Source organism: Notechis scutatus, chromosome 5 (assembly GCF_049901735.1).
Source record: "Notechis scutatus isolate UNSWTSFEM ecotype Mainland chromosome 5, rNotScu1.2, whole genome shotgun sequence".
Classification (NCBI taxonomy): domain Eukaryota; kingdom Metazoa; phylum Chordata; class Lepidosauria; order Squamata; family Elapidae; genus Notechis; species Notechis scutatus.
Genome location: NC_142013.1, coordinates 1,911,494 through 1,935,360, shown reverse-complemented (window position 1 = coordinate 1,935,360; position 23,867 = coordinate 1,911,494). Strand labels below are relative to the sequence as shown.

The 23,867-nt window shown below is 45.7% G+C and overlaps 1 protein-coding gene across 1 annotated transcript in view; it reads left to right on the top strand.

Moving 5' to 3' along the window:
• SLCO2B1 (solute carrier organic anion transporter family member 2B1) overlaps window positions 1–23,654 on the top strand; it is a 41,408-nt gene extending 17,754 nt beyond the window's left edge. Inside the window, exons 7-14 of the mRNA XM_087965935.1 lie at window positions 2,821–2,932; window positions 9,929–10,093; window positions 10,419–10,611; window positions 12,209–12,368; window positions 14,317–14,486; window positions 16,516–16,580; window positions 21,028–21,148; window positions 23,328–23,654. Of these exons, the coding sequence (XP_087822061.1) occupies window positions 2,821–2,932; window positions 9,929–10,093; window positions 10,419–10,611; window positions 12,209–12,368; window positions 14,317–14,486; window positions 16,516–16,580; window positions 21,028–21,148; window positions 23,328–23,466 (1,125 nt within the window). The 3' untranslated portion in view covers window positions 23,467–23,654. The remainder of the gene's footprint in view (window positions 1–2,820; window positions 2,933–9,928; window positions 10,094–10,418; window positions 10,612–12,208; window positions 12,369–14,316; window positions 14,487–16,515; window positions 16,581–21,027; window positions 21,149–23,327) is intronic.
• The last annotated feature ends 213 nt before the right edge of the window (window positions 23,655–23,867 follow it).

Sequence of the window (23,867 nt, the reverse complement as noted above, 5' to 3'; positions counted from 1 at the left end):
TGCGTTGTTTTGTAAACCACCGGCAGAACAACTGGGTTGATTATCTCCCTCTGGCGGAGTTTGCATTCAACAACTCCCAGCACACCTCCACCCAAATGACACCATTTTATGCTAATGTGGGGTACCATCCGCGGTTCTTTCCGTTGACACTCTTAGATTCCCCTGTTACCGAGACTCAGGAATTCCTTTCGGAACTACACTCAGTTCAGCAGTTAGTTCGGCAGCAACTGATACGGGCCAAGGAAGATTACAAGCGGTTCGCAGATCGCTCTCGACGGGCAATGCCTCCGCTGGCTGTAGGAGACCATGTGTGGTTGTCCACAAAACATCTTCAGGTCGACCGCCCGATAGAGAAGCTGCACCATCGGTTCTTCGGCCCATTTCCCATTGAGGCGGTCATCAACCCCGTAGCCTATCGACTGACTCTACCGCGCTCCATGCGAATTCACCCAGTCTTCCACCGTTCCCTTTTGGTCCCTGACGCCCCTTCGTGTGATCTCCGACATCCCGCAGCTGATGAACGTTTTGATTTTTGTATGCTTGGGACTGGGGTCCTTCTATCTCCGCTCGATTATGTAATTTTCTCTGCTCCTTTCTAGCTGCTGCTCAGCATCTCTAGACATGCTGAAATCTTCTGAAACGGTTTATCGTAAATTGCATCTCTCCTCTTTTATTTTTAGAGCATTTGCAACCATTTCAGAACATCACGAAAGCCTCTTTTATACGAATCTGGCCGATGCCTTTCCGTAAAACTCCTGGCTGGCTTCCTATCTCTCGCTTCTCATTAACAGGCAGAGATAGCCTTTTGCCTTCTATAGTCTCTTATTCTAAAAGCCCCATAATAAGTTTTCTCTTTTTTTAAAAACATGGTGGTTTCGGAGAAGCTCCTTGGATGTGAAACGAAAGAGGAAAAGAAAACCAAGAAAATTCAGCTGCCTGTTTTTTGGGAAAAAGCAACTTTGGCAAACGTTGGCAAAACTAACAAAGGTGATGTGGGAAGTCACACACACTCTCCTAAAGAATGAAATATTTTGAGGAATATTTTTAAAAAGGGCAGAGTATTATATTTCCCAAAGAGAGAAATGGAGAAATGAAGCAGGTATTAAAGAAAGATTGGGCCAGCCTATTCCAAAACCAAACTGAGGAGGCCCCTTTTTAGAAATGCCGATTTGGTCACCCATTCAAGACAGGATATTTTGAAACAAAGGCAGAATGCTAGGATTAGCCCTCACTTGAGATCCAAACCAGGACAAAGCCATTAAGCCACAATAGGAATGATTGCATCGTCCTCAAAGCAATCCAAACTTCAACCAAACGTAGCTCAGACAAACACCTAGGATTTGTGCTTTGCCTATAAGCCAGCTATGACCCCTACATGGCCCCATGGGAGTCTGACAACAGCCAATAGAAGACATGCTCTTGCACAGGAACAGGAAGCTCAAGTGCAAAGCCCAAGAGAAGGTATAAAACCCCCCTCTCAACTCCATTTTGTCAGCTATTACCAGAACCATGGGCTTGGTGATTCTGCTTTACCATGAAACCCTCTCTCCAGTCAGCCTCCATGTTTCCAGTGTCTTCTTCTCCTGTCTTGGAACTGAACCAGATGGATATTTCTTCCCACAGAGGGATACAAATTAGATAAATCAATAACTACATGGGAACCATAGAAAGGTTGAGTGTCAAAAGGGGGAATTAAGAAGCGGCAATATCAGAGTCATTTTGATATAAGCAGTCCTTGGCTTACATCTGTTCATTTAGCAACCACTCAAAGTTACAATGGCCCTGAAGAAAGGGACTCAGGACCGTTTCTCACACATAACCTTTTCAGCATCCCCCTGGTCACGTGATAAATATTCACACTCTTAGCAACTGAATCATACCGTGTTTCCCCAAAAATAAGACCCTGTCGTATATTTTTTTCCATCAAAAAAGGACACCAGCTCTTATTTTCGGGGGATGTCATGCAATGACTAACCTCATTTGCGCGCGTCGCCCCCCAGCCTCCTTTTCACTGTCCGAGGCCTTCAGGAACTTCTTCTCCCGCAGCCGGCAAGGCTATCCTGAAGGCCTCTGTAGCCAATAACAGAGCTTTGGATCGATCCAGAACTTTGTCCTCAGCTCCAGAGGCCTTCAGGAAAGCCTGGCCAGCCTTGCGGGTGGCAGAAGAAATGGGCTGGCAGGGGTGTGTGAGGCCTGGCTACAACTGCCCAAAGGGAAGTAGTAGGGCAGCTCCACCCACCCTATCCCCACCCTAGCTTAATTTTTACCCGTGAACTCTGGAGTGGGCGGATCTTAATTAGGGCTTATTTTTGGGAGGTAGGGCTTATATTGGGCACATGTGTAAAAATCAAGCTAGGGCTTACTTTCAGGGGAGGTTGTGTTTTCGGGAAAACAGGGTAGTTTATGACAGTTCCAGCATCCCGGGTCGCGTGGTCCCCTTTTGCGAACTGACCAGCGAAGTCAAGGGGGAAGGCCAGATTCGCTGAATAAGCATGCAACTAATTTAACTGCTGCAGTGATTCGCCTAACAACCGTGGCAAGCGAGGTTGTAAAATAGGGCAAAACTCACTTAACACCTGTCTCACTTAGCAAAGAGAAATTTTAGGCCCAGTTGTGGTCACAAGTTGAGGATTATCTGTAGTCAATGGAATAAACGGAATTATCTTCAGAAACCCAGGTCCATATGCTGGGATCTTGTGGCAGGGAGTACTTCTGACTTTGGGGAAGCGGCCTTGTAGAACCCTTGCCTAGGGACGTAAGTCTCTTAGAAGTGGCCTGGTCCTTTCCCCTTTTGAATTTCCCATTTCCTTCCCTCCCAAGGATGAGGCCGGACGGAAGAACATTGCGGACATGAGCAAGGAAGAAGTCGCCGAGCAGCTTAAGAATAAAACCATGGAGGAGGAAGGCCTCACCCTCATGCAATTCGTTAAAAGTAAGTCTTTGGTGTCCGAGTATATTCATGAACTGGGAACAAAGTCAGCCAATGAGAGCTGAATTGAATTGAACCTGGGCGTGGTTCATCTCTGTGATCATCTCTAAAGTGAAAGAGAAACTAACTTTTCCTTGCTTGCCTGATGAACTAAAGTGAAACCGACGTCTCTTTCTGAGCTCCTGAGTTGCTGTTCTGCTCTGAACCTGTAACCTGTTGGAGAAATCTACAACTAGTATTGTAAAATTTACTTTGTGTGTTTACAAAGAAGTTAAATGAAGCCTCAGCCATCCATGTTTACTTTTGTAGCACTGAATTTACCCTGCAATACTCTGAACATTTGGCCCAGGTGGTCAACTCAACTGGCAGGTTTCTTCATCGGTCATTGATCTGGGTGGGCCTCACCAAATAATCCTCATTCGCCCCGGGGCGGAAAGGGTCGATGCGCCACACAGCCCATTCTCTGCAGCCAACTCACCATGGCCAACTCGCCCAGGGATTGGGCTTCAAATAATTTAGCAACCGGTTCTCTACCCGGTTGCTGGGTGGGTATGGTCGTGGTGGACGTTCAGCCTCCTGCACTACCCTGGGAGCAAAAACAGGCCGCAGGGGTGACTCCTGGGAGAGGTGAGGCGGGGTGGGCGGGGCAAGCCAGTCGCCAGAACTCCCAGTTTGCTACACCAAATGTAAAATTAATACCCGGTTCACCCAAACCGGTGTGAACCGGTAGCAACCCAAGCCCCTGAACTCACCACAGCCAACTTGCTGATATGGTGAAGCTCCTTTCTCAGCCTTTTCTCATCTGCTTTTTTTTTACTCCTTAAGTTTATTTTCTTTCATTCTCTTAGTCACTTTTGGTCTTGGAAGTTTTGTTTCTCGGGTTAAAATAACAATAATAGTAAAAAAAAAAGGCCAAATAGATAAAATCCTGATAAAGAACGAACACTGGGTTCCTCTCACTGAGATTTCCCAGAACATAATTTGAACACCCGTATATCTTTTCCAATCGATAGATTAAAGCTTAACCTCCCATTTCTCTCTGGCTTTCTGGACACAGGACAGCAGCACAGTTCCTCGCTGACCGAGGTTGTGGATCTTCCTTTATTGATGTATAATTCACGCTCTTTTCCAATGTGAATTATATATATCCCTATATTTGGCTCCCAGGCTCATTAACGCCCCTGACACGTTAATTCCACCGTCCTAAATGAATGCCCGGAGCTTCCATTTTTCAAAGATACAGATTTTAAACAGAGGAAAGGGGCCCAAGATAAATTGCCCTAATGAAAAGGAACAGGGAAAATTGCAGGAGGGACGAAATTTAGGAGGTCTCTCTTATCCGTATTAGAAGAGGACAGTTTGATTTAAAGTTCTTCGGTTGCCACGAGGCAGGAAACCTATATTTATGGACCTCGGTTCTTCCGAATGTATAAAGAGAGAGAGAGAGAATAGGCCTCTTTTGTGCCTCGGAGTATTGATTGCAAATACAGCTGGCTCCAAAGTGAGAAATTTAAGATTCCTCCCTCCCTATTCTTGGGATACGGAGTTAGGAATAACTGCTGTTTTGGCACAAAGTCAGTATTTTATTTTTCCTAGAGGCCCAAGGTGTTTTGGGGGTGCTGCCCACCAGGCATGCTCTTCTATCCTGTTAACAGAAGAACAGAGGTGGAAGGGACCCTGGAGGTCTTCTAGTCCAACCCCTGCCCAAGCAGGAGATAGAATAGAATAGAATAGAATAGAATAGAATAGAATAGAATAGAATAGAATAGAATAGAATAGAATAGAATAGAATAGAATAGAATGGAATGGAATGGAATAAGAAAAGAAAAGAATAGAATTCTTTATTGGCCAAGTGTGGTCGGACACACAAGGAATTTGTCTTTGGTGCAAATGCTCTCAGTGTACATAAAAGAAAAGAGACATTCGTCAAGAGTCCAGAATCATCAGGTCCAACAATAATAGTCATAGGGTACAATAAGCAGTCAAATCCTACTAGGAAACAGTCCATATAAATCGTAAGGATACAAGCGACAAAGTCACAGTTATACAGTCACAAGTGGGAGGTGATGGGCGATAAGGAGTGAGGAGAAGATTAAAAGTAATAGTGATGCAGACTTTGTAAACAGTTTGACAGTGTTGAGGGAATTAGTGGTTTATCAGAGTGATGGCGTTCGGGGAAAAAAACTGTCCTTGTGTCTAGTTATTCTGGTGTGCAGTGCTCTATAGCGTCGTTTTGAGGGTGGGAGTTGAAACAGTTTATGTCCGGGATGTGAGGGGTCTGTAGATATTTCCACAGGCCTCTTTTTGACTCTTGCAGTATACAGGTCCTCCATGGAAGGCAGGTTGGCAGCCATTGTTTTTTCTGCAGTCCTAATTACTCTCTGGAGTCTGTGTCTGTCTTGCTGGGTTGTAGAACCGAACCACACAGTTGTAGAGGTGCAGATGGCAGACTCAATAATTCTGTTTATTAACTATACCATATCAGACAAATGCTTGTCCAATCTCTTCTTAAAATCCTCCAGTGATGGAGCACCCACAACTTCTGGAGGCAAGCAGTTCCACTGGTTAATTGTCCTCACTGTCAGCAAGTTTCTCCTTAGTTCTAGGTTGCTTCTCTCCTTGATGAGTTTCCATCCGTTGCTTCTTGTCCGGCCTCTTCAGGGGCTTTGGAGAATAGCTTGACTGCCTCTTCTTTGGGGCAGCTTCTCAGACTAGATTCTCTTCCCTAGACTAAGACATGCCCAGTTCCTGCAACCGTTCTTTGTATGTTTTAGCCTCCAGCCCCCTAATCACCATTGCATCTCTTCTCTGCAGTTTTCCCAGAGTCTCTACGTTTTTATTGTGGTGACCCAAATGCCAAGAATTACCTGTAGCACAGACTTCCTTTCAGAGGATCACTTTTTCCACTTTCAGCTGAAGCTGACTTTCAGCTGCGACTTTCGGTCTCTTGAGGAAGACCCAGACAAGTCATTAGGATATTTCAGCTCCTCTTGCTCATATCTCTCTGGAGTGTTTGTAAATTGTAGCCCTGGACAGTCTTCGAGGCCATGAAAGTATAACCACAGCAATCAGGTGCCCTTTGACATGGTGTTGCCTCAACTTCAGCTGCACTGATAGTTGTAATTATGGAAACTTTCTCAGTACTCTTATATCTAAGTGTATTCCCCGCTGTAGTATTATCCTTCTCTACTACCCTTCTTATTGGCGTAATTATTATGATGATTATTATTACTCTTCTGCTTTGCATGCACACTGAGATCTTCTGCACTAGAGACAAAGTCCTTGTGTGTCTAATCGCACTTAGGCGATTAGTAAAATATTCTAATTCTAATTCTTATTCTTCTTTTCTAATTCATTCTAATTCCAATTCCAATTCCAATTAATCCCATGTCGAGTTTTGGAAGTTTGGCTCGAGACTCATGATTTAATTGGGGTAACTGCTGGAATCCTGACATCCCAATTCTAATACCAATATCAATTAATTCTAATTTTCTAATTCATTCTAATTCCAATTAATTCCAATTCTAATTCTGTTTTTTTTTTTTTTAATTATTTTAATTTTAATTCTAATTCCAATTCTAATAATTCTAATTCCAATTCTAATAATTCTAATTCCAATTCTAATAATTCTAATTCCAATTCTAATAATTCTAATTCCAATTCTAATAATTCTAATTCTAATTTTAATTCCAATTCTAATAATTCCAATTCCAATTCTAATTCTAATAATGATAATTCCAATTCCAATTTTGATTCTAATTCATTCTAATTCTGATTCCAATTCCGATTCTTTCTCAAGAATGACAGAAAAGCAAATGTACATTTCGCGACTTTCCTTTCAACAAACAAAAGTCGATGGAGGAAGCCAGATTCACTCAACGACCGTTGAATGATTCCTTGAACAACTTCACTGATCCACTCAGCGACCCTGCGGATGAACCAAAAAAGCTTCATCCATTCAGTTTGCAACTCACTCAACCACTGCTTTGCTTAACAACAGAAAACACTGCTCCCCAGGGCAGTCGTAAGTCAGGGACTGCCTGTATACGAATATATAAGGACCATCAGGAGATGTTGAACCTGTCACGAATCCTGCCAGATCTTGAATGCCCTTGATTTGGGAACAAGCAATTTTTCTGCAGGAGAGTTGTGAGCAAAGATAAGGCAGAGGAACACAATTAAATTCCCTTCGTTCAAGCCCAGGCCTACAAAACTTGAAAGTTAATTGTCTGAACATTCCCAGCAGCGGAAAAAAAAGGGAAAGTAGATTTCTTTGCCCATTTTTCTCCAGGTTTCACTTACACGTTTTTTTTAAAAAATATTGCTTGCGATCTAATCTAGATTTAACTTCCAGGTTCTGAACGTTGCTCTATTGTCCACGCCATGTTTATAAAGCCTCCCTGTACTGGAAGCACTTAAAATATCTGAAAAATGATTAAAATTTGATATCTGCAGGGTGTAGAAGAGAGAGCAGTACAGAAATTATTTTTCCCCTCTGGAGAGAGCAGCGAGAGGGGGAGAAAACCAAGTTTTCTCCCCTATCCAGGTTGCCTCAGGATAGATCTAATCTCAGGCTGATCAGATTCTACCAAATTCGCTCGCTTCCCAAGACAATCCTTCCTCACCCAGGGATGGGATTCAGCCGGTTTGGGCCGGTTTGAGCAACCTGGTTGTTCAATTGACATCCGGTTCACCAAACTGGTAGTTGAACCGACTGGCTGGCCCCATCCACCCGGCCCTGACCCTCCCGGGAGTCTCCACGTGGCCCGTTTTGGATGCGGGCAAGTGCAGGGTCCGCGTGGAGCAGTGGTGGTACGCTACCGGTTTGGCCCAGTTCTGCCAAGCCGGTAGCGGCGATGAGCAGTGGAGATCGAACTGGGTTCTCTCTACCCCTCTACTGTTGGGCTCGCCCGCCCACCGTCCCGGCTGCCATGGAGGCTTCTCGGAACCGCCGAAAGGTTTGTGTTGTGGAGCTGTGCTTTCTGCAGGATGTTTCAGCAATTCCAAGGAGGCTCCACAACCATTTGCCCCACTCAGGTGACCCTGAGAGGACACAGGTAAACCTCCAAGTGGCCTCAACGACCCTCTAAGAGGATGCAAATGACCAGCTGTCTGCAAGGAGTATCAATCCTTCCCTTCCCCACCGTCCAGTCAGAACTGAAGAAGCTTTTTGGATGAGAAGTGAAATGTCTTCAAAGAAAAAACAGGAAAATCCAGTTGCCTCCTGGAAAAAGCACCTTTATCTCCTAAGTATCTCTGGAGTCTCCTTTTTCCTTCTAGAAACAATTGTAACAGGACACCCGCTAACCACTTCCTTTCAACACAACATAACTGCCACGGCTGGCTGCATTTTTAAAAGTCTAGGACAGACACGTCATGCCTGCAATTTTAAAAATGCAAGTAGTCCTCAACTTTATGACCACAATCGAGCCCAACATTTTTGTTGCTAAGTGAGAGAGTTCTTCAGTGAGCTTTGCCCCATTTTTTCTTGCCCCAATTGTTAAACAAATCACTGCTGTTATTAAGTCAGGAACATGGTTGTTAAGTGAATATGGCTCCACCCTGACTGTGCTTGTCAGAAGGTCGCGAAAGGGGAATCACGTGATCTCGGGACATACAACAGTCCTAAGTCCATGCCAGTTGCCAAGCATCTGAATTTCAATCAGGCGGCCACGGGGATGCTGCAACGGTCGTAAGTGTGAAAACCGGTCATAAGTCAACTTTTTTCAGCGCCGTTGTCACTTTGAACCATCGTTAAATGAACAGTCACTTAACAACGGCGTGACTAACTTCACAACTGCCACGATTCGCTTAACAATCGTGGCAAGAAAGGTTGTGACACGGGAGCAAATCTCGCTTAGCGAACGTTTCGCTTCACGACAAAAATATCGGGCTCGATTGTGGTTGTAAGTCAAGGACTACCTGTCAACTCATCATGCATTCCTGTGCCTGTTTTCGAGTTGCCATAAACAAGGGGGGGGGAGGGAAGGAAATCTGAAGAAGCCGTGTGACCGTTTAAAACCAGAAGTACATTCCAACACTGTTATATGTGGAAAATATATACTGTATATCGTAAGTTACACCTGAGAAAATGCAGAACAGAAGAGAATCCATGTTTTTGAACTATGAAAGGAGCATTGGACAGTTATATAACTATGTTTAATAAACATGTATTGTTTTGTAACTTGTTACGTTCTAAAGTAAATGTCAGGTTTTTGGTTGGAACGTGCGGGTTGTATTTTTGGGCATAAGGATATGAGAAGGAGATGCTAGGAGGTCATTCTGACCTGAACGGAACGGGTTAATGATCCACGGTGTTTCGATGGACATAACAGGAAGAAGCCATGAGAACAAGGGTAGTTTCCAAAGATAAGGAAACAGGTGCTACGCAACAATAATATAGGTGTGGCGTAGGGAGATATACGTAGCTTGTATAAATCGTCAACCTAGGAAAGGGGCAGAGACTGTATACTTGAGCTTGTATATAAACCCCAGCCCTCCTGGGGAAAATGTCTTCTGCCCTGAGCAGAATTCCCTTTTGCAAAAGCTTAATGATAAAGCTCTTCCACATTGTTCACTGTCTCTGGCTGTGTTTTGTGATTATTATCACAAACACTTATCTTACAAAGATTGTAGCTAAGCTACCGGATCTTCTGCCCGGGAAAAATCCTTCATTGGAGAATCTGATTGATGACACACCCAGGGGGGAGGGGGGAAAACAAGGTCACAGGGGACTATAAATTATGTATGCCGGTGTTGGCTTCATACAGGTTAATGACGGACATGTTACTCCTAATAAATATTTTGGTTTCTTTTGAAGCTTGGGCCGAGGCTCATGATTTAATTAGGGCAATCGCCAGAATTCTGACACTACCTATCTTTGGCACCTGTGGTTAATCTATCTATCTATCTATCTATCTATCTATCTATCTATCTATCTATCTATCTATCTATCTATCTATCTATCTTGCTCTTCTTTTTCCCCTTTGTTTTTTGCAGTGTTTCCGGTGGTCCTGCTAAGAAATCTGAAGAATCCGATTTTCGTCATGGTGGTTTTGGCGATGGTTAACCTTTCAGCCATGATTGCTGGTTTATCCACTTTCCTGGCCAAATTCCTGGAGCAGCAATTTACTCTCTCCGCATCCGTGGCCAACATGATCCTAGGTAAGGGCCAGGTGTCTAAGGAGATGCTCAATCATCCAGGTCATGGTTGTCCCCAAAGGGGCTTCTTGAAAAAACACCTTTGGGACTAGATAAGGGCTACCAAAGGGACGCGGTGGCTCAGTGGCTAAGACGCTGAGCTTGTTGATTGGAAAAGTTCAGCAGTTCGGCAGTTCGAATCCCTAGTGCCATGTCACAGAGTGAGCTCCCGTTCCTTGTCCCAGCTTCTGCCAGCTTGGAAAATAAACTGACCACCTCTTCTTTGGGGCACTCCTAAACATTCACTTTGTGCTCTCTCTCTCTCTCTCTCTCTCCCTATGACCCACAGGAGCCGTCAACATCCCAGGGGCCATGCTGGGCATCATCCTTGGTGGTGTCATCATAAAGAGCTGCAATTTCTCTCTCCAGCAGGCGACTATCCTGTGCATCATCAGTATGGCCTTTTGTGCCCTCTTTGATGTCCCCCTACTCTTCCTGGGGTGTCCCACCCAGATGATCGCAGGGCTGGATTACTCCGGAAGGTAATGCAAGCTCGGGTGCGGTCTCGAATCGGGGTTGTACAGGCAGTCCTTGTCTTACGACCACAACTGAGACCCGGATTTTGGTCACTGAGCAAGGCCATTGTCATTAAGTACAGGTTACCTTCAAGAAGTGAGGGGAGCCGAATGTCAACTCGTAAAATATTTCTATGGTCTTTTTTGAGTTGCCAACAAAAAAGGGAGGGGGCAGCAGTGCAGCTGCTTGCAAACCAAAACTGCATTCCATAAATAGTTTTTCAAAGATAGTAACTAGGTGACCGAAGTTTCTGCCGGGCAAAATTCTAACTGGAGAGCCTGATTGATGACTCTGGGCTATGGATATGTCGAATTACGATACACCCAAGGGTTTGGGGGAAAACCAGGGTCAAGGGTGACAAAGAATGATGTGTCTCAGAGTCGGCTGCACCCAGGCAGTGCCGGACATGTTTGCTCCCAGTAAATCCTTTTGAAGTTTTGGAAGTTTGGCTCGAGACTCAGGATTTAAATGGGGGGAACTGACGGAGCCCTGACACGAGCCACCTATATTTGCATGATTCTTCAGAGGTACGTAAATCGAACCTATGTCAGTCAAGGACTACCCATATTTAGATTAGGGGGAGGGAAGGATGCCCCTTTTATGACTCGTGGACTCCAACCGTTCTGACCCAACCCCTTTTCCAATAAAACAAACATGAACCAAAGGGAACAGAAACCTTTTAATGATTCTTACAAATCCCCAGTTAAAAGGGCTGCTGCAAACTAATTGCCTTTGATAAGCACAAACCTCGCCCAAACTGTGTGAGGCTGCCAAGAATAACAGATAAGAAATACTTTACAACACAAGAGTCTTCAAATGCCAACTGTAATGTCCACAAGGTTGAGTTTCAAAACGTTTTTGCTTCCTGCAAAGAATGTTCGCTTCACAGCTGGCTTTTATCGTCTTGAAGGAGGGGCCATTCCCTTGCAGCCTTACTCCCGAGTCACCCGTGATGTTGCAGCTGCTCTTTCCTCCGAGCAATCCTGCGCACACACGCACTTGGCACAGGCTCCTCGGGAACCTCCTCATCGTTGCTGCCAGCCCCCACAATCTCTGAAGGCAGCAGTCCACTCCCTGATGGTTCTGGCCCCTCATCTGAGTCCTCGCTCTCCTCAGCCATCAGCACCTGCTGCCGGCTAACCACAACATTGACTTGCTCGCTTGCAACAATTTGCAGATTAAATCAGCTGATATAGTCAATAAATGAAATTTTTCTTTTTAAGAGAATGAGCGGAGGTAATAAAATTCACCTCTTGCCATGCGTTGGCGCTCAAAAACGTAGCTCACATTAGGTGATATATGTTGGTATTCATTGTTGGAATATATTTTTGTGCAACAACTACAGTAGTTTTCAGCCAGTAGATGGCAGTGTTTACACTTTTGGCTCTATGGTATATACTCTATGCTCTTTTGTTCTAAGTAGAGTTTCCTGTTTCTTGTTAACAGTAAAATGGTTGAGCAGTAAAGCACATGGTGACTGTGCTCTTTGTTTGCTCTGTGGTGCTATATATAAACAGAATTTCTAACAATACATATATATATATATATTTTCTCCCTTCATAGTTCTGGACCTTGGCAGCTGATTACAACTTGCAACCTTAAGTGCAATTGTTCACTTTCCTTTTTCAACCCGGTTTGTGGGCAGGACCGCATGGAATACATCTCCCCTTGCTTTGCGGGCTGCACCAAACTCAACATCAATCCCATCACCAAGGCCATTGTGGTGTGTAGAATTTTTTTTTCCTACTTTCAGGTTGGAAGGAGGACTAAAAACAAATGCACCTTTATTGCATTTACATTTACGTTTATTTACATACTAGCTGGATACCCGTGCTTCGCTACGAAATTATGTCGTTGGGCTTAGTTTTTGGGGAGGAAAATAAGGGGGGGGAATTCTGCCTCTGCCTACCTGCATCCATCGGTATTCATCTGGCTAGCGTCCTGTCAGTATGTGAGAGAGTGGAGGGCTACTTGGAAACCGAAAGAGTATTTGCTGTGTGAGCAAGGAGGAGACAGCAAGGAGCCTGGCCGTGGCTTAGCTTAACTGTTCTGTACTAAAGCTGCTTGGTGCTCTGAAACTGAAAGTGAAACTGAAAGTGAAACTGAAACTGAAACTGAAAGTCCTCTCCTCTGCTTGTATTTTGCATTTGGAAGAGATTTCTTTTTTTCAGGTGTGGAGGGGGAGTAGAACTCCTTAGCATCAGAGCGTGTTAATAATAATAATAATAATAATAATAATAATAATAATAATAATAATAATAATAATGGCAATGATAATAATATAGGAAATACTCTAATGCTCTGAGGGTCATTTGGAAAAATCCTTTCTTAGTCAGCCCCGAGAATCCGAGAGGAACATACGTGCCAAATTTCAAGTTTGTAGGCTTTACAGTTCTGGAGACTTTGTGATGATGCATGAGGGGTATTTCGCTTTTATATATAGAGAGAGATTGCATTTCATTTTGGGGGAGAAAACCTTCTGCAGTCATTGTGCCAAGAGTTTGTACATTCCAACAACTCTCTGACTCCCAACCCCAAAATGATCATTTTGACTGAAGAAGTTATTTGGATGAATAACAAAATGTCTCGGTTTTCATAAACTTCGGTCCAGTTGTCACGATTTAACCTTTTTTAAAAGATATTTTTGGCCTGGAGGATTGAATCTTCATTTACATATTAAAAACAAAAGGACCGGTGGTGGGATTCAAATTTTTTTTACTACCGGTTCTGTGGGCATGGCTTGGTAGGTGTGACAGGGGAAGGATATACTGCAAAATCCCCCTTCCCTTTCCACCCCACTGACCTGCTTTCCAGCTCCGTTCTCCTGGGCAGGGCAACCAAAGGAGACCCAGCTGATCAGCTGTGGGCGTGGCTTGGTGGGCGTGGTGTTCTGTGGGTGTGGCTTGGTGGGCGTGGCTTGGTGAATGAGGCAGAGGAAGGATATACTGCAAAATCCCCTTTCCCTCCCCTCCTCACTGACCTGCTTTCTCCTGGGCAGGGCAACCAAAGGAGACCCAGCTGATCAGCTGGGACTCGATGGGAGGCAGAGAAGAGATGGGGTTGGCGGGGCCAGTCAGAGGTGGGATTCTGAACTACTCCAAATGTCCACTACCGGTTCTCCAGAACTGGTCAGAACCTGCTGAATCCCACCTCTGGACCGGAAGGCCGTTATCAGTAGGTGGGGACAGAATAATTGTCTTCTGGTACTTGGGTAGGTTGCCACAGCAAAGAAGGGGTCAGCTTATTCTTCAAAGCATCCAAGAAACAATGGAGGGAAACTCATCAAGGAGAGAAGCAAGGTGGAATGAAGGAGAAACGTCATAACAGGGAGGACAATTAACCAGTGGAACTGCTTGCCACTAGAAATCGTGGACGCTCCATCACTGGAGGTTTTTAAGAAGAGATTGGACAGTCAATTGTCTGAAATGATATTATAGGGTAAAGCAAGGCGTCCATCCTTGGGCACTTTAAGACTGATGGATTTGTGGACAAGGCTGGCTGGGGAATTCTGGGAGTTGGAAGTCCACAAGTCTTAAAGGCGCCAAGGACACGCCTTGTGTATGGTCTCCTGCTTGAGCAGGGGTTGGACTATCAGACCTCCAAGGTCCCTCCTGTTCTTCTGCATATTCCCTGATTCTTTCCTGACCTTCTCCTTCTCCTTCTCCGTTCAGAATTACACCGAATGCAACTGCATCCTCGTCAACGGAGCCATCGGGTATGCTAAGCCCGGCCACTGCAGCTCTTCCTGTGGCCACTTCCTGATGCCCTTTGTTCTGATCGCGGCCATATCCGGATTCTTAGGCAGCCTCTCCCACACGCCGGCCTTTGTGCTGGTTCTCAGGTAGCTGAAGAAGCCAAGCAACGGGGGTGGGGCTTGGTTCGTTTCGTTATTTGTGACCTGCCTTCATGATCTTTACCAATGATTCCAATAATTCAAAGGCAGCGGACCTACCCAATGTACCTCCTTCCTTGTTTTTCCCACAACAACAGTCCTGGGAGGTAGATCAGTCCAGAGAGAGAGGGACTGGCCCAAAGTCACCCAGCCAAGGTTCATGGGCTAAGGTGGGACTAGAACTCCACGTCTCCTGGGGATTGCCTGAAAGTCCCCCAGCCAGGTTTCATGCCTACGGCGGGACTAGAAGTCACCGTCTCCTGGTGATTGGCCCAGAGTCGCACCTCTGTATTTCACGGTTAAAGCAAGACTAGAACTCAGCACATCTTGGGGATTGGCCCGAAGTCACCTAAGGCCCAAAGTCAAGACTCAAATTCATAGGCCATGAGGGGAGGGGGGCATTGGCATCATGGTCTCTCACCCGTTGAGAAACTGAAATAGTCATCCTTGTGGACAACGGTCCCCAAAGGGCCGCCGAGTTCTTCACAGACAGCCCTGAGAAGGTGAATAGCTGGCAAAGATCGGAGGCAGGAAATTGGGGGAGGTCCCCGTTGCACATACTTGGCCTCCCTTCTGGCAATGAGGTATCCCCCAAAGTTTTGATTTGGCAGAAAGCAAGAAGAACGGACGGATGTCTCTGGCGATTCTCAGTCATTCAGCTCCTCATTATGCTTCTTCAACAAGCAACTGAACTGTATTTTCCTGGAAGAAAGAGAAGAGGAGGAGGAGGAGGAGGAGTAAGAGGAGGAGGAGGAGGAGGAGGAGGAGGAGGAGGAGGAGGAGGAGGAGGAGGAGGAGGAGGAGGAGGAGGAGGAGGAAGAAGAAGAAGAAGAAGAAGAAGAAGAAGAAGAAGAAGAAGAAGAAGAAGAAGAAGAAGAAGAAGAAGAAGAAGAAGAAGAGGAAGTAAAATTAGAGGAGGAGGAAGAAGAATTAGAGGAAGAAGAAGAGAAGGAAGAAGAAGAAATAGAAGAGAAGAAGGAAGGAGAATTAGAAGAATTAGAGTAAGTAGAATTAGAGGAGAAGGGGAGGAGGAGGAGGAAGAAGAAGGAGAAGAGGAGAAGAGAAAAGAGAAATAGAAGAGAAGGAGGAAGAAGAAGTAGAGGAAGTAGAATTAGAGGAGGAGGAAGAAGAATTAGAGGAAGAAGAAGAAGAAGAGAAGGAAGAAGAAATAGAAGAGAAGAAGGAAGGAGAATTAGAAGAATTAGAGTAAGTAGAATTAGAAGAGAAGGGGAGGAGGAGGAGGAAGAAGAAGGAGAAGAGGAGAAGAGAAAAGAGAAATAGAAGAGAAGGAGGAAGAAGAAGTAGAGGAAGTAGAGGAAGTAGAATTAGAGGAGGAGGAAGAAGAATTAGAGGAAAAAGAAGAAGAAATGGAAGAGAAGAAGGAAGGAGAATTAGAAGAATTAGAGTAAGTAGAATTAGAGGAGGAGGGGAGGAGGAGGAAGAAGAAGGAGAAGAGGAGAAGAGAAAAGAGAAATAGAAAGGAGGAAGAAGAAGTAGAGGAAGAAGAAGAAGAAGTAGAAGAGAAGAAGGAAGGAGAATTAGAAGAATTAGAGTAAGTAGAATTAGAGGAGGAGGAGGAGGAGGAGGAGGAGGAGGAGGAGGAGGAGGAGAAGAAGAGGAAGAAGAAGAAGAAAAAGGAGAAGGAATAATTTCACTTCGTATCCAAGAAGCTTCATCCATTGTGACGATGAACCATCCAGTCAGAACCGATGAAGCTTCTTGGATGTGAAGCAAAACCTCTTTTTCTTCTTCCTGGAGTAAAAAAACAACAACAGTCCGGTTGTCTTTTGAAAGAGCCCCTTAGAGACCCCCGCCCTGTTCACCTGCAGAGAAGCCATAGCGAAGGGCCTAAATGTGTCAGGGACCCTCAAATCCGCATCCCCAGAGAGCCACCGTAGGTCCCCCCCCCCACCCGCCATGTGCCCCAACTAAATCTTTTTGATCCCCAACTAAATCTTTTTCCCTTCGGGGTTTTTAGGAGCGTCAAGAAACAAGACAAATCCTTCGCCCTGGGCTTACAGTTCCTGCTCTTGAGGCTTCTCGGTGAGTCAACTTGCAAGGCCAGTTCCGCCGGGGATTCTGGGACAGGGCTGGGCTTCAACAAGTTTAGCAACCGGTGGCTGGGTGGGTGGGGCCATGGTGGGCGTGGCCTACCTGCACCACGGGGAGGGGGCATTTTCGCCTTTCCCTGGCTCCGGAGCCTTTCCTAGAGCCCCTGGGAGGGGAACACCTTCTGTCTCCAGCCTCTGGGAAGTCTATTTTCCTTTCCCTTCCCTTCTTTTCTTTTCTTCCCTTCCCTTCCTCTTTCTTTCCTTCCCTTCCTTTCCCTTCTTCCCTTCTTTCCTTTCCTTCCCTTCCCTTCCCTTCCTTTCCCTTCTTCCCTTCTTTCCTTTCCTTTCCTTTCCTTCCCTTCCCTTTCTGTTCCTTCCTTCCCTTCCCTTCCCTTCCCTTCCCTTCCCTTCCTTCCCTTCTTTCCTTTCCTTTCCTTTCCTTTCCTTTCCTTTCCTTTCCTTCCCTTCCTTTCCCTTCCCTTTCCTTTCCTTTCCTTCCCTTCCCTTCCCTTCCCTTTCTTTCCTTTCCTTCCCTTCCTTTCCCTTCCCTTCCCTTTCCTTCCCTTCCCTTCCCTTCCCTTCCCTTCCTTTCCTTTCCTTTCCTTTCCTTTCCTTTCCTTCCCTTCCCTTTCCGTTCCTTCCCTTCCCTTCCCTTCCTTTCCCTTCTTTCCTTCCCTTCCCTTTCTTTCTTTCCTTTCCTTCCCTTCCCTTCCCTTTCCGTTCCTTCCTTCCCTTCCCTTCCTTTCCTTCTCCTTCCTTTCCCTTTCCTTCCTTCCTTCCTTTCCCTTCCCTTCCTTTCCCTTCTTTCCTTTCCTTTCCTTCCCTTCCCTTTCCCTTCCTTTCTTTCCCTTCCCTTCTTTCCTATCCTTCCCTTCCCTTTCTTTCCTTTCCTTTCCTTTCCTTTCCTTTCCTTCCCTTTCCTTCCCTTCCTTTCCTTTCCCTTCTTCCCTTCCCTTCCCTTCCCTTCCTTCCCTTCCCTTCCCTTTCTTTCCTTTCCTTCCCTTCCCTTCTTCCTTCCCTTCCTTCCCTTTCTTTCCTTTCCTTTCCTTTCCTTTCCCTTCCCTTCCTTTCTTCCCTTCCCTTCTTCCTTTCCCTCCTTCCCTTCCCTTCTCTTTCCCTTCTTCCCTTCCCTTCCCTTCCTTTCTTTCCTTTCCTTTCCTTTCCTTTCCTTTCCTTTCCCTTCCCTTCTCTTTCCCTTCTTCCCTTCCCTTCCTTCCCTTCCCCTTCCCTTTCTTTCCTTTCCTTTCCTTTCCTTTCCTTTCCTTTCCTTTCCCTTCCCTTCTCTTTCCCTCCTTCCCTTCCCTTCTTCCCTTCCCTTCCCTTCCCTTCCCTTTCCTTTCCTTTCCTTTCCCTTCCCTTTCTTCCCTTCCCTTCTCTTTCCCTCCTTCCCTTCCCTTCTCTTTCCCTTCCTTCCTTTCTTTCCTTTCCTTTCCTTTCCTTTCCTTTCCTTTCCTTTCCTTTCCTTTCCTTTCCTTTCCCTTTCCCTTCCCTTCCCTTCTTCCCTTCCCTTCCTCCTTCCTTCCTTCCCTTCCCTTCCTTCCCTTCCCTTCCTTTCCCTTCCCTTCCTTTCCTTCCTTTCTTCCTTCCTTTTTCCTTCTTCCTTCCTTCTTCCCTTCTCTTTCCTTCCTTTCCTTCCCTTCCTTCCTTTCCTTCTCTTTCCTTCTTCCCTTCCCTTCCCTTCCTTTCTTTCCTTCCTTTCCTTCCTTCCTTTCCCTTCCTTCCCTTCCTTTCTTCCTTCCCTTCCTTCCCTTCCCTTCCTTCCTTCCTTCCCTTCCCTTTCCCTTCCCTTTCTTTCCTTTCCCTTCCCTTCCCTTTCCTTCCCTTCCTTTCTTTCCTTTCCTTTCCTTTCCTTTCCTTTCCCTTCCCTTCCTTTCCTTCCCTTCCCTTCTCTTCCCTTCCCTTCCTTTCCTTTCTTCCCTTCTCTTTTCCCTTCTTCTTCTTCCCTTCCTTCCTTTCCTTTCCTTTCCTTTCCTTTCCTTCCTTTCCCTTCCCTTCCCTTCTTCTTTCCCTCCTTCCCTTCCCTTCTTCCCTTCCCTTCCCTTCCCTTCCTTTCTTTCCTTTCCTTCCTTCCTTTCCCTTCCCTTCCCTTTCCCTTCCTTTCCTTTCCTTTCCTTTCCTTTCCCTTCCTTTCCTTTCCTTCCCTTCCTTTCCTTTCCTTTCTTCCCTTCCTTCTCTTTCCTTCTTCCCTTCCCTTCCTTCCTTTCCTTTCTTCCTTCCTTCTCTTTCCCTTCCTTCCTTCCCTTCCCTTCCTTCCCTTTCCTTTCTTCTTCCCTTTCCTTCCTTTCCTTCCCTTCCTTCTTTCCTTCCCTTCCTTTCCTTCCCTTCCCTTTCTTCTTCCTTCCTTCTCCTTCCCTTCTTCCTTCCTTTCCTTCCCTTCCCTTTCCTTTCCTTTCTTTCCTTTCCTTTCCTTTCCTTCCTTTCTTCCCTTTCTTCCTTCCTTCTCTTTCCCTTCTTCCCTTCCCTTCCCTTCTTCCTTCCTTCCTTCCCTTCTTCCTTCCCTTCTTCCTTTCCCTTCTTCCTTCTTTCCTTCCCTTCCTTTCCTTCTTTCCTTCCTTTCCCTTCCTTCCTTTCCTTCCCTTCCTTCCTTCCTTCTTCCTTCCTTCTTTCCTTTCCTTCCCTTCCTTCCCTTCCCTTCCCTTCCTTTCTTCCCTTCTCTTTCCTTTCCTTTCCTTTCTTCCTTTCCTTTCCTTTCTTCCTTCCCTTTCCTTCCCTTCCTTCCTTCCTTCCCTTCCTTCCTTCCCTTCCTTTCCCTTCCTCCTTTCTTCCTTCCTTTCCTTTCCTTCCCTCCTTTCCTTTCCTTTCCCTTCCTTCCCTTCCCTTCCTTCCTTCCCTTCCTTCCTTCCTTCTTCCTTTCCTTTCCTTTCCCTTCCTTTTCCTTCCCTCCTTTCCTTTCCTTTCCTTTCCTTTCCCTTTCCTTCCCTTCTTCCTCTTCCTTCCTTCCCCCTTCTTCCTTCCCTTCCCTTCCCTTTCTTTCCTTTCCTTTCCTTTCCTTTCCTTTCTTCCTTCCCTTCCTCTTCCCTTCCTTCTCTTTCCCCTTCCTTCCCTTCCCTTCCTTCCCTTTCTTCTTCCTTCCCTTCCTTCCTTTCCTTCCTCCTTTCCTTTCCTTCCTTTCCTTTCCTTCCTTTCCCTTCCTTCCCTTCCTTCTTTTCCCTTCTTCCTTTCCCTTCCTTCCCTTCCTTTCCCTTCCTTCCTTTCCCCTTCCCTTCCCTTCCCTTCTTCCCTTCCTTCCCTTTCCCTTTCTTTCCTTTCCTTTCCTTCCTTCCCTTCCCTTCCTTTCCTTCCTTCCCTTCCCCTTCTCTTTCCTTTCTTCCCTTCCTTCCTTCCCTTCCCTTCCCTTCCCTTCCTTTCCCCTTCCTTTCCTTCCTTTCCTTTCCTTCTTCCTTTCCTTCCCTTCCTTCCCTTCCCTTTCCTTCCCTTTCTTCCTTCCTTCCTTCCCTTCTCTTTCCTTCCTTCCTTTCCTTCCCTTCCCTTCTCTTCCTTCCCTTCCTTCCTTCCCTTCCTTCCCTTCCCTTCCTTTCCTTTCCTTTCCTTTCCTTTCCTTTCCTTTCCTTTCCTTCTTCCTTCCTTCTCTTTCCTTCTTTCCCTTCCTTCCTTCCTTCCCTTCTTTCTTTCCCTCCTTCCCTTCCCTTCTCTTTCCCCTTCTTCCCTTCCTTCCCTTCCCTTCCTTTCCTTTCCTTTCCTTTCCTTTCCTTTCCTTTCCTTTCCTTTCCTTCTCTTTCCTTCTTCCCTTCCCTTCCGCTTCCCTCCTGGGTTGGGAAATCAGGACGGGTTGAACTCCCCGGCTGAGTGGATCCAGCCGCCTGCAGCTTCAGCACCTCGGACAGTTCAGGGCTGGGAGAGGCTGGACGCAAAGGCAGACGGACTCCGGGGGGCGTTTTCCCCCAGAACGGAACTTAACATTTTAGGAACATTTTAGGCAGGACACGAAGGAGGAGGAGGAGGAGGAGGAGGATGGAGTCACGTGCCCGCCTTTCACAGGTTCAAGGCAGCACCTGAACTCTACAGGTAGTCCTTGACTTACAACCGCAACGGAGCCCCAAATTTCTGTCACTAAGCAAGACATTTGTCAAATGAGTTTTTGGCCCATTTTATGCTCTTCCTTGCCACCGTTGTTAAGCGAATCACTGCCATTCTTAGGATAGCAACGGCATCGTTAAGTAAATCCGGCTTCCCCCATGGACCTTGCTGGTCGAAGGGTCACAAACGGGGATCACGTGACCCCCGGGACCCTGTGATCATCCTAAATAGGAGCCCTTTGTCAAGTATCCGCATGTAATTCACAGGACCCTGGGGAGGCTGCAACAGTTGTAAGTGTGAAAAACGGTCATAAGTCGCTCTTTTTTTCCAGTGCCATTGTAACTTTGAACGGTCACTAAATGAACTGTCATAAGTCAAGGACTGCATATACTGTCTATATACACCCTTTGCTTCTTTCTCAGCCTGGTTGCCTGCGCCCGTGGTCTATGGCAGCGCCATCGACACAACCTGTCTCCTGTGGCAATATAAGTGCAAAAAGAGAGCCGGCTGTCGATACTACGACCACACAGCCTTCCGCCGAAGGTGAGTCCTCTCCCTTGGCCCAACCTTTTCCTTCTTTTAAGAACTGGGTGTCAGTTGGCCCTGCCAGGACTGAGGAGGTAAGCAGCAGGCAAAGGATCTCGGTTTGTGTCAGTGGTGGGATTCTACCGGTTCGGCCCAGTTGAGACGAACTGGTAGTAAAAAAAAAAAATGCTACTGTTCAGCTGAACCAGTAGTAAAAAAAACCACCTACCACTTTGCCCGAACCGCAGTGGTGGGATTCAGCCGGTTCTCACCGGTTCAACGGAACTGGTTGTTAACTTTCTGAGCAGTTTGGCGATCTGGTTATTGAAAGAAATCATGAGGGCAGAGAATCGGTGGTTAAATTATTTGAATCCCATCACTGCTGAACCAGCATTTCCTTTCCTTTCCTCCTGCTGATCAGCTGTTCCAAGGATCAGCTTTTCCGGGATCCCCCTTCCTGTCCTGCTGGTACACCCACAAGGCTTCCCTGAGGCCCAGGAGGCCAAGAAAACCGGAGCGCACGGGGGTGCTGCAAAAAACAAACAAACGAAGAAGCCATGCCTACCCAGTTACATGGCCATGCCCACTTAGCCACGCCCACCTAGCCACGCCCACAGAACTGGTAGTAAAAAATATTTGCATCCCACCCCTGGTTTGTGTGTAGGGGAAAGTGGCAGGACCTGGGGGCTGGAATCAAAAGAGGCAACAGCCTAGAATTTCTGCATAGTCACAAATAAACATAGTCACAAGCAAAGTACGACCACACCTGGAGTCCTGCATCCGGTTTTAGTCACCACACTATAAAAAAGATGTTGAGACTCTTAGAAAAAGTGCAGAGAAGAGCAACCAGGAGGATGAGGGGACTGGAGGCTAAAACCTGCGATGGACGGTTGCAGGAACAGGGCCTGGCTAGTCTAGGGAAGAGAAGGACCAGGGGAGACCGGAGAGCAGCCTTCCAATATTTGAGGGGCTGCCACAGGGAGGAGGAGGGGGTCAAGCTGTTTTCCAAGTCACACGAAGGCCAGACAAGGAACAATGGATGGAAACTGAACAAGGAGAGATTCAACCTGGAAATAAGGAGAAACTTTCTGACAGTGAGAACAATCAACCCATAGAACAGAAGTTGCCCTTAGAAGTTGTGGCAGCAGCATCACTTGAGACTTTCAAGAAGAGACTGGACTGCCATTTGTCAGAAATGGTGTAGGGTCTCCCGCTTGGTTGGGGGGTTAGACTGGATGACCTACAAGGTCCCTTCCAACTCTGTGAATCTGTATCTGTATCTGATTCCCATTCAAACAAATAATCACAGCTGCCAGATTCAATTCACCCACCTTCAAACCGAGTTGAAAGTTTCAGTCTGGCACAATCCAGAGAAACATACAGGCAGTCCTTGACTTGGAACCATTCTTTAAGTGACTGTTTAAGTTAAGCAGCAGTTACAAAAAATGTTTATTGTCTTTCTAATCTTTTTAGTTTCTAACCTCTGTTTCTGTTAGTTAGCCATTGGTAAAAGAAGTCCCATGTTAAAAAGTATTCTGTTTCTTCCTTTTCTTTTAAGTGTTAATCTACCCATCTCGACACATTCTAATATTTTTATAACACTTCCCTCTGTGGGGATCTCTTCATTTTTCCATTGTTGTGCAAGCACAATTCTTGCTGCCATTAACACAATGTAAAATTAAGTATTTATTCCCTTTATTATGCTGTTCTGCATAACAATACACCCCACAAGAATATTTCTGGTTTCAAATCTATATGTTGCTTTATCATTTTTCTCTAGCCAAATATGTCTTTTAGTCCAGTATTTTTTATTTTATTTTTTGCCTTTGGGCATGTCCACCACATTGGATAAATTTTCAAACATTTTGATGGATAATTGAGGAATTTAGAGAGAGGGTTTACAAAAAACACCCTGGAGGAAAAATAGGTACAAAATTGGATTTTCCCAAGGAAAAATTGGCGAAGGCATGCAATGACTGCATGCAATAATTAATAGAAGCATTTTTTTCTTTGTGTTCTTTAGTTCTTGGCCTGCACAAAAATGCTTCTCTCCCCTCTATTAATATTTAAAATAAAACCCAAGGAGAAATGAAATTTGCCCTTCTTAAGATGGGACTTTAGGCCTCTTGTTAACTGCAACCTCCCCAGTGGAGCTTTTTGAACAGAAAAGCTGTTTCTGTTTTTCGTCCTTTCCCAGGTTTGTGGGCATCCAGCTTTTATTCGAAATCAGCTGTTTCCTGTCCTTCTGCATCGTCTATATCCTCCTCATTCGAAAGGAGGACGAAGAGGAGGGAGGGGAAGAAAAACGGGGGGCTTCCCCAGAATCCGCCAAGTAATCATATCCTGGACATTATTGGGGGGGGTGTCAGCCTTCTGCATTTCGGCTCGGCCGAATGAATGGAAATTAGATCGCTTGGCGTGAACTGGAATGAAAATAGGATGAAGACGAGGATTTCCTTGCGCTGAGATTCAATTTGGACCTCTTCTATATTTACTATATTTTCTTTTTTTTTCTTCCTTTTTTTCTTTTTTCTTTCCTTTTCTTTCTTTCTTTCTTTCTTTCTTTCTTTCTTTCTTTCTTTCTTTCTTTCTTTCTTTCTTTCTTTCTTTCTTTCTTTCTTTCTAGTTTTCTTTCTTCCTTCCTTGTCCTTCTTTCCTTCCTTCCTGTTCTTCCTTCCTTTCTTCTTGTCCTTCCTTCCTTCCTTCCTTCCTTCCTTCCTTCCTTCCTTCCTTCCTT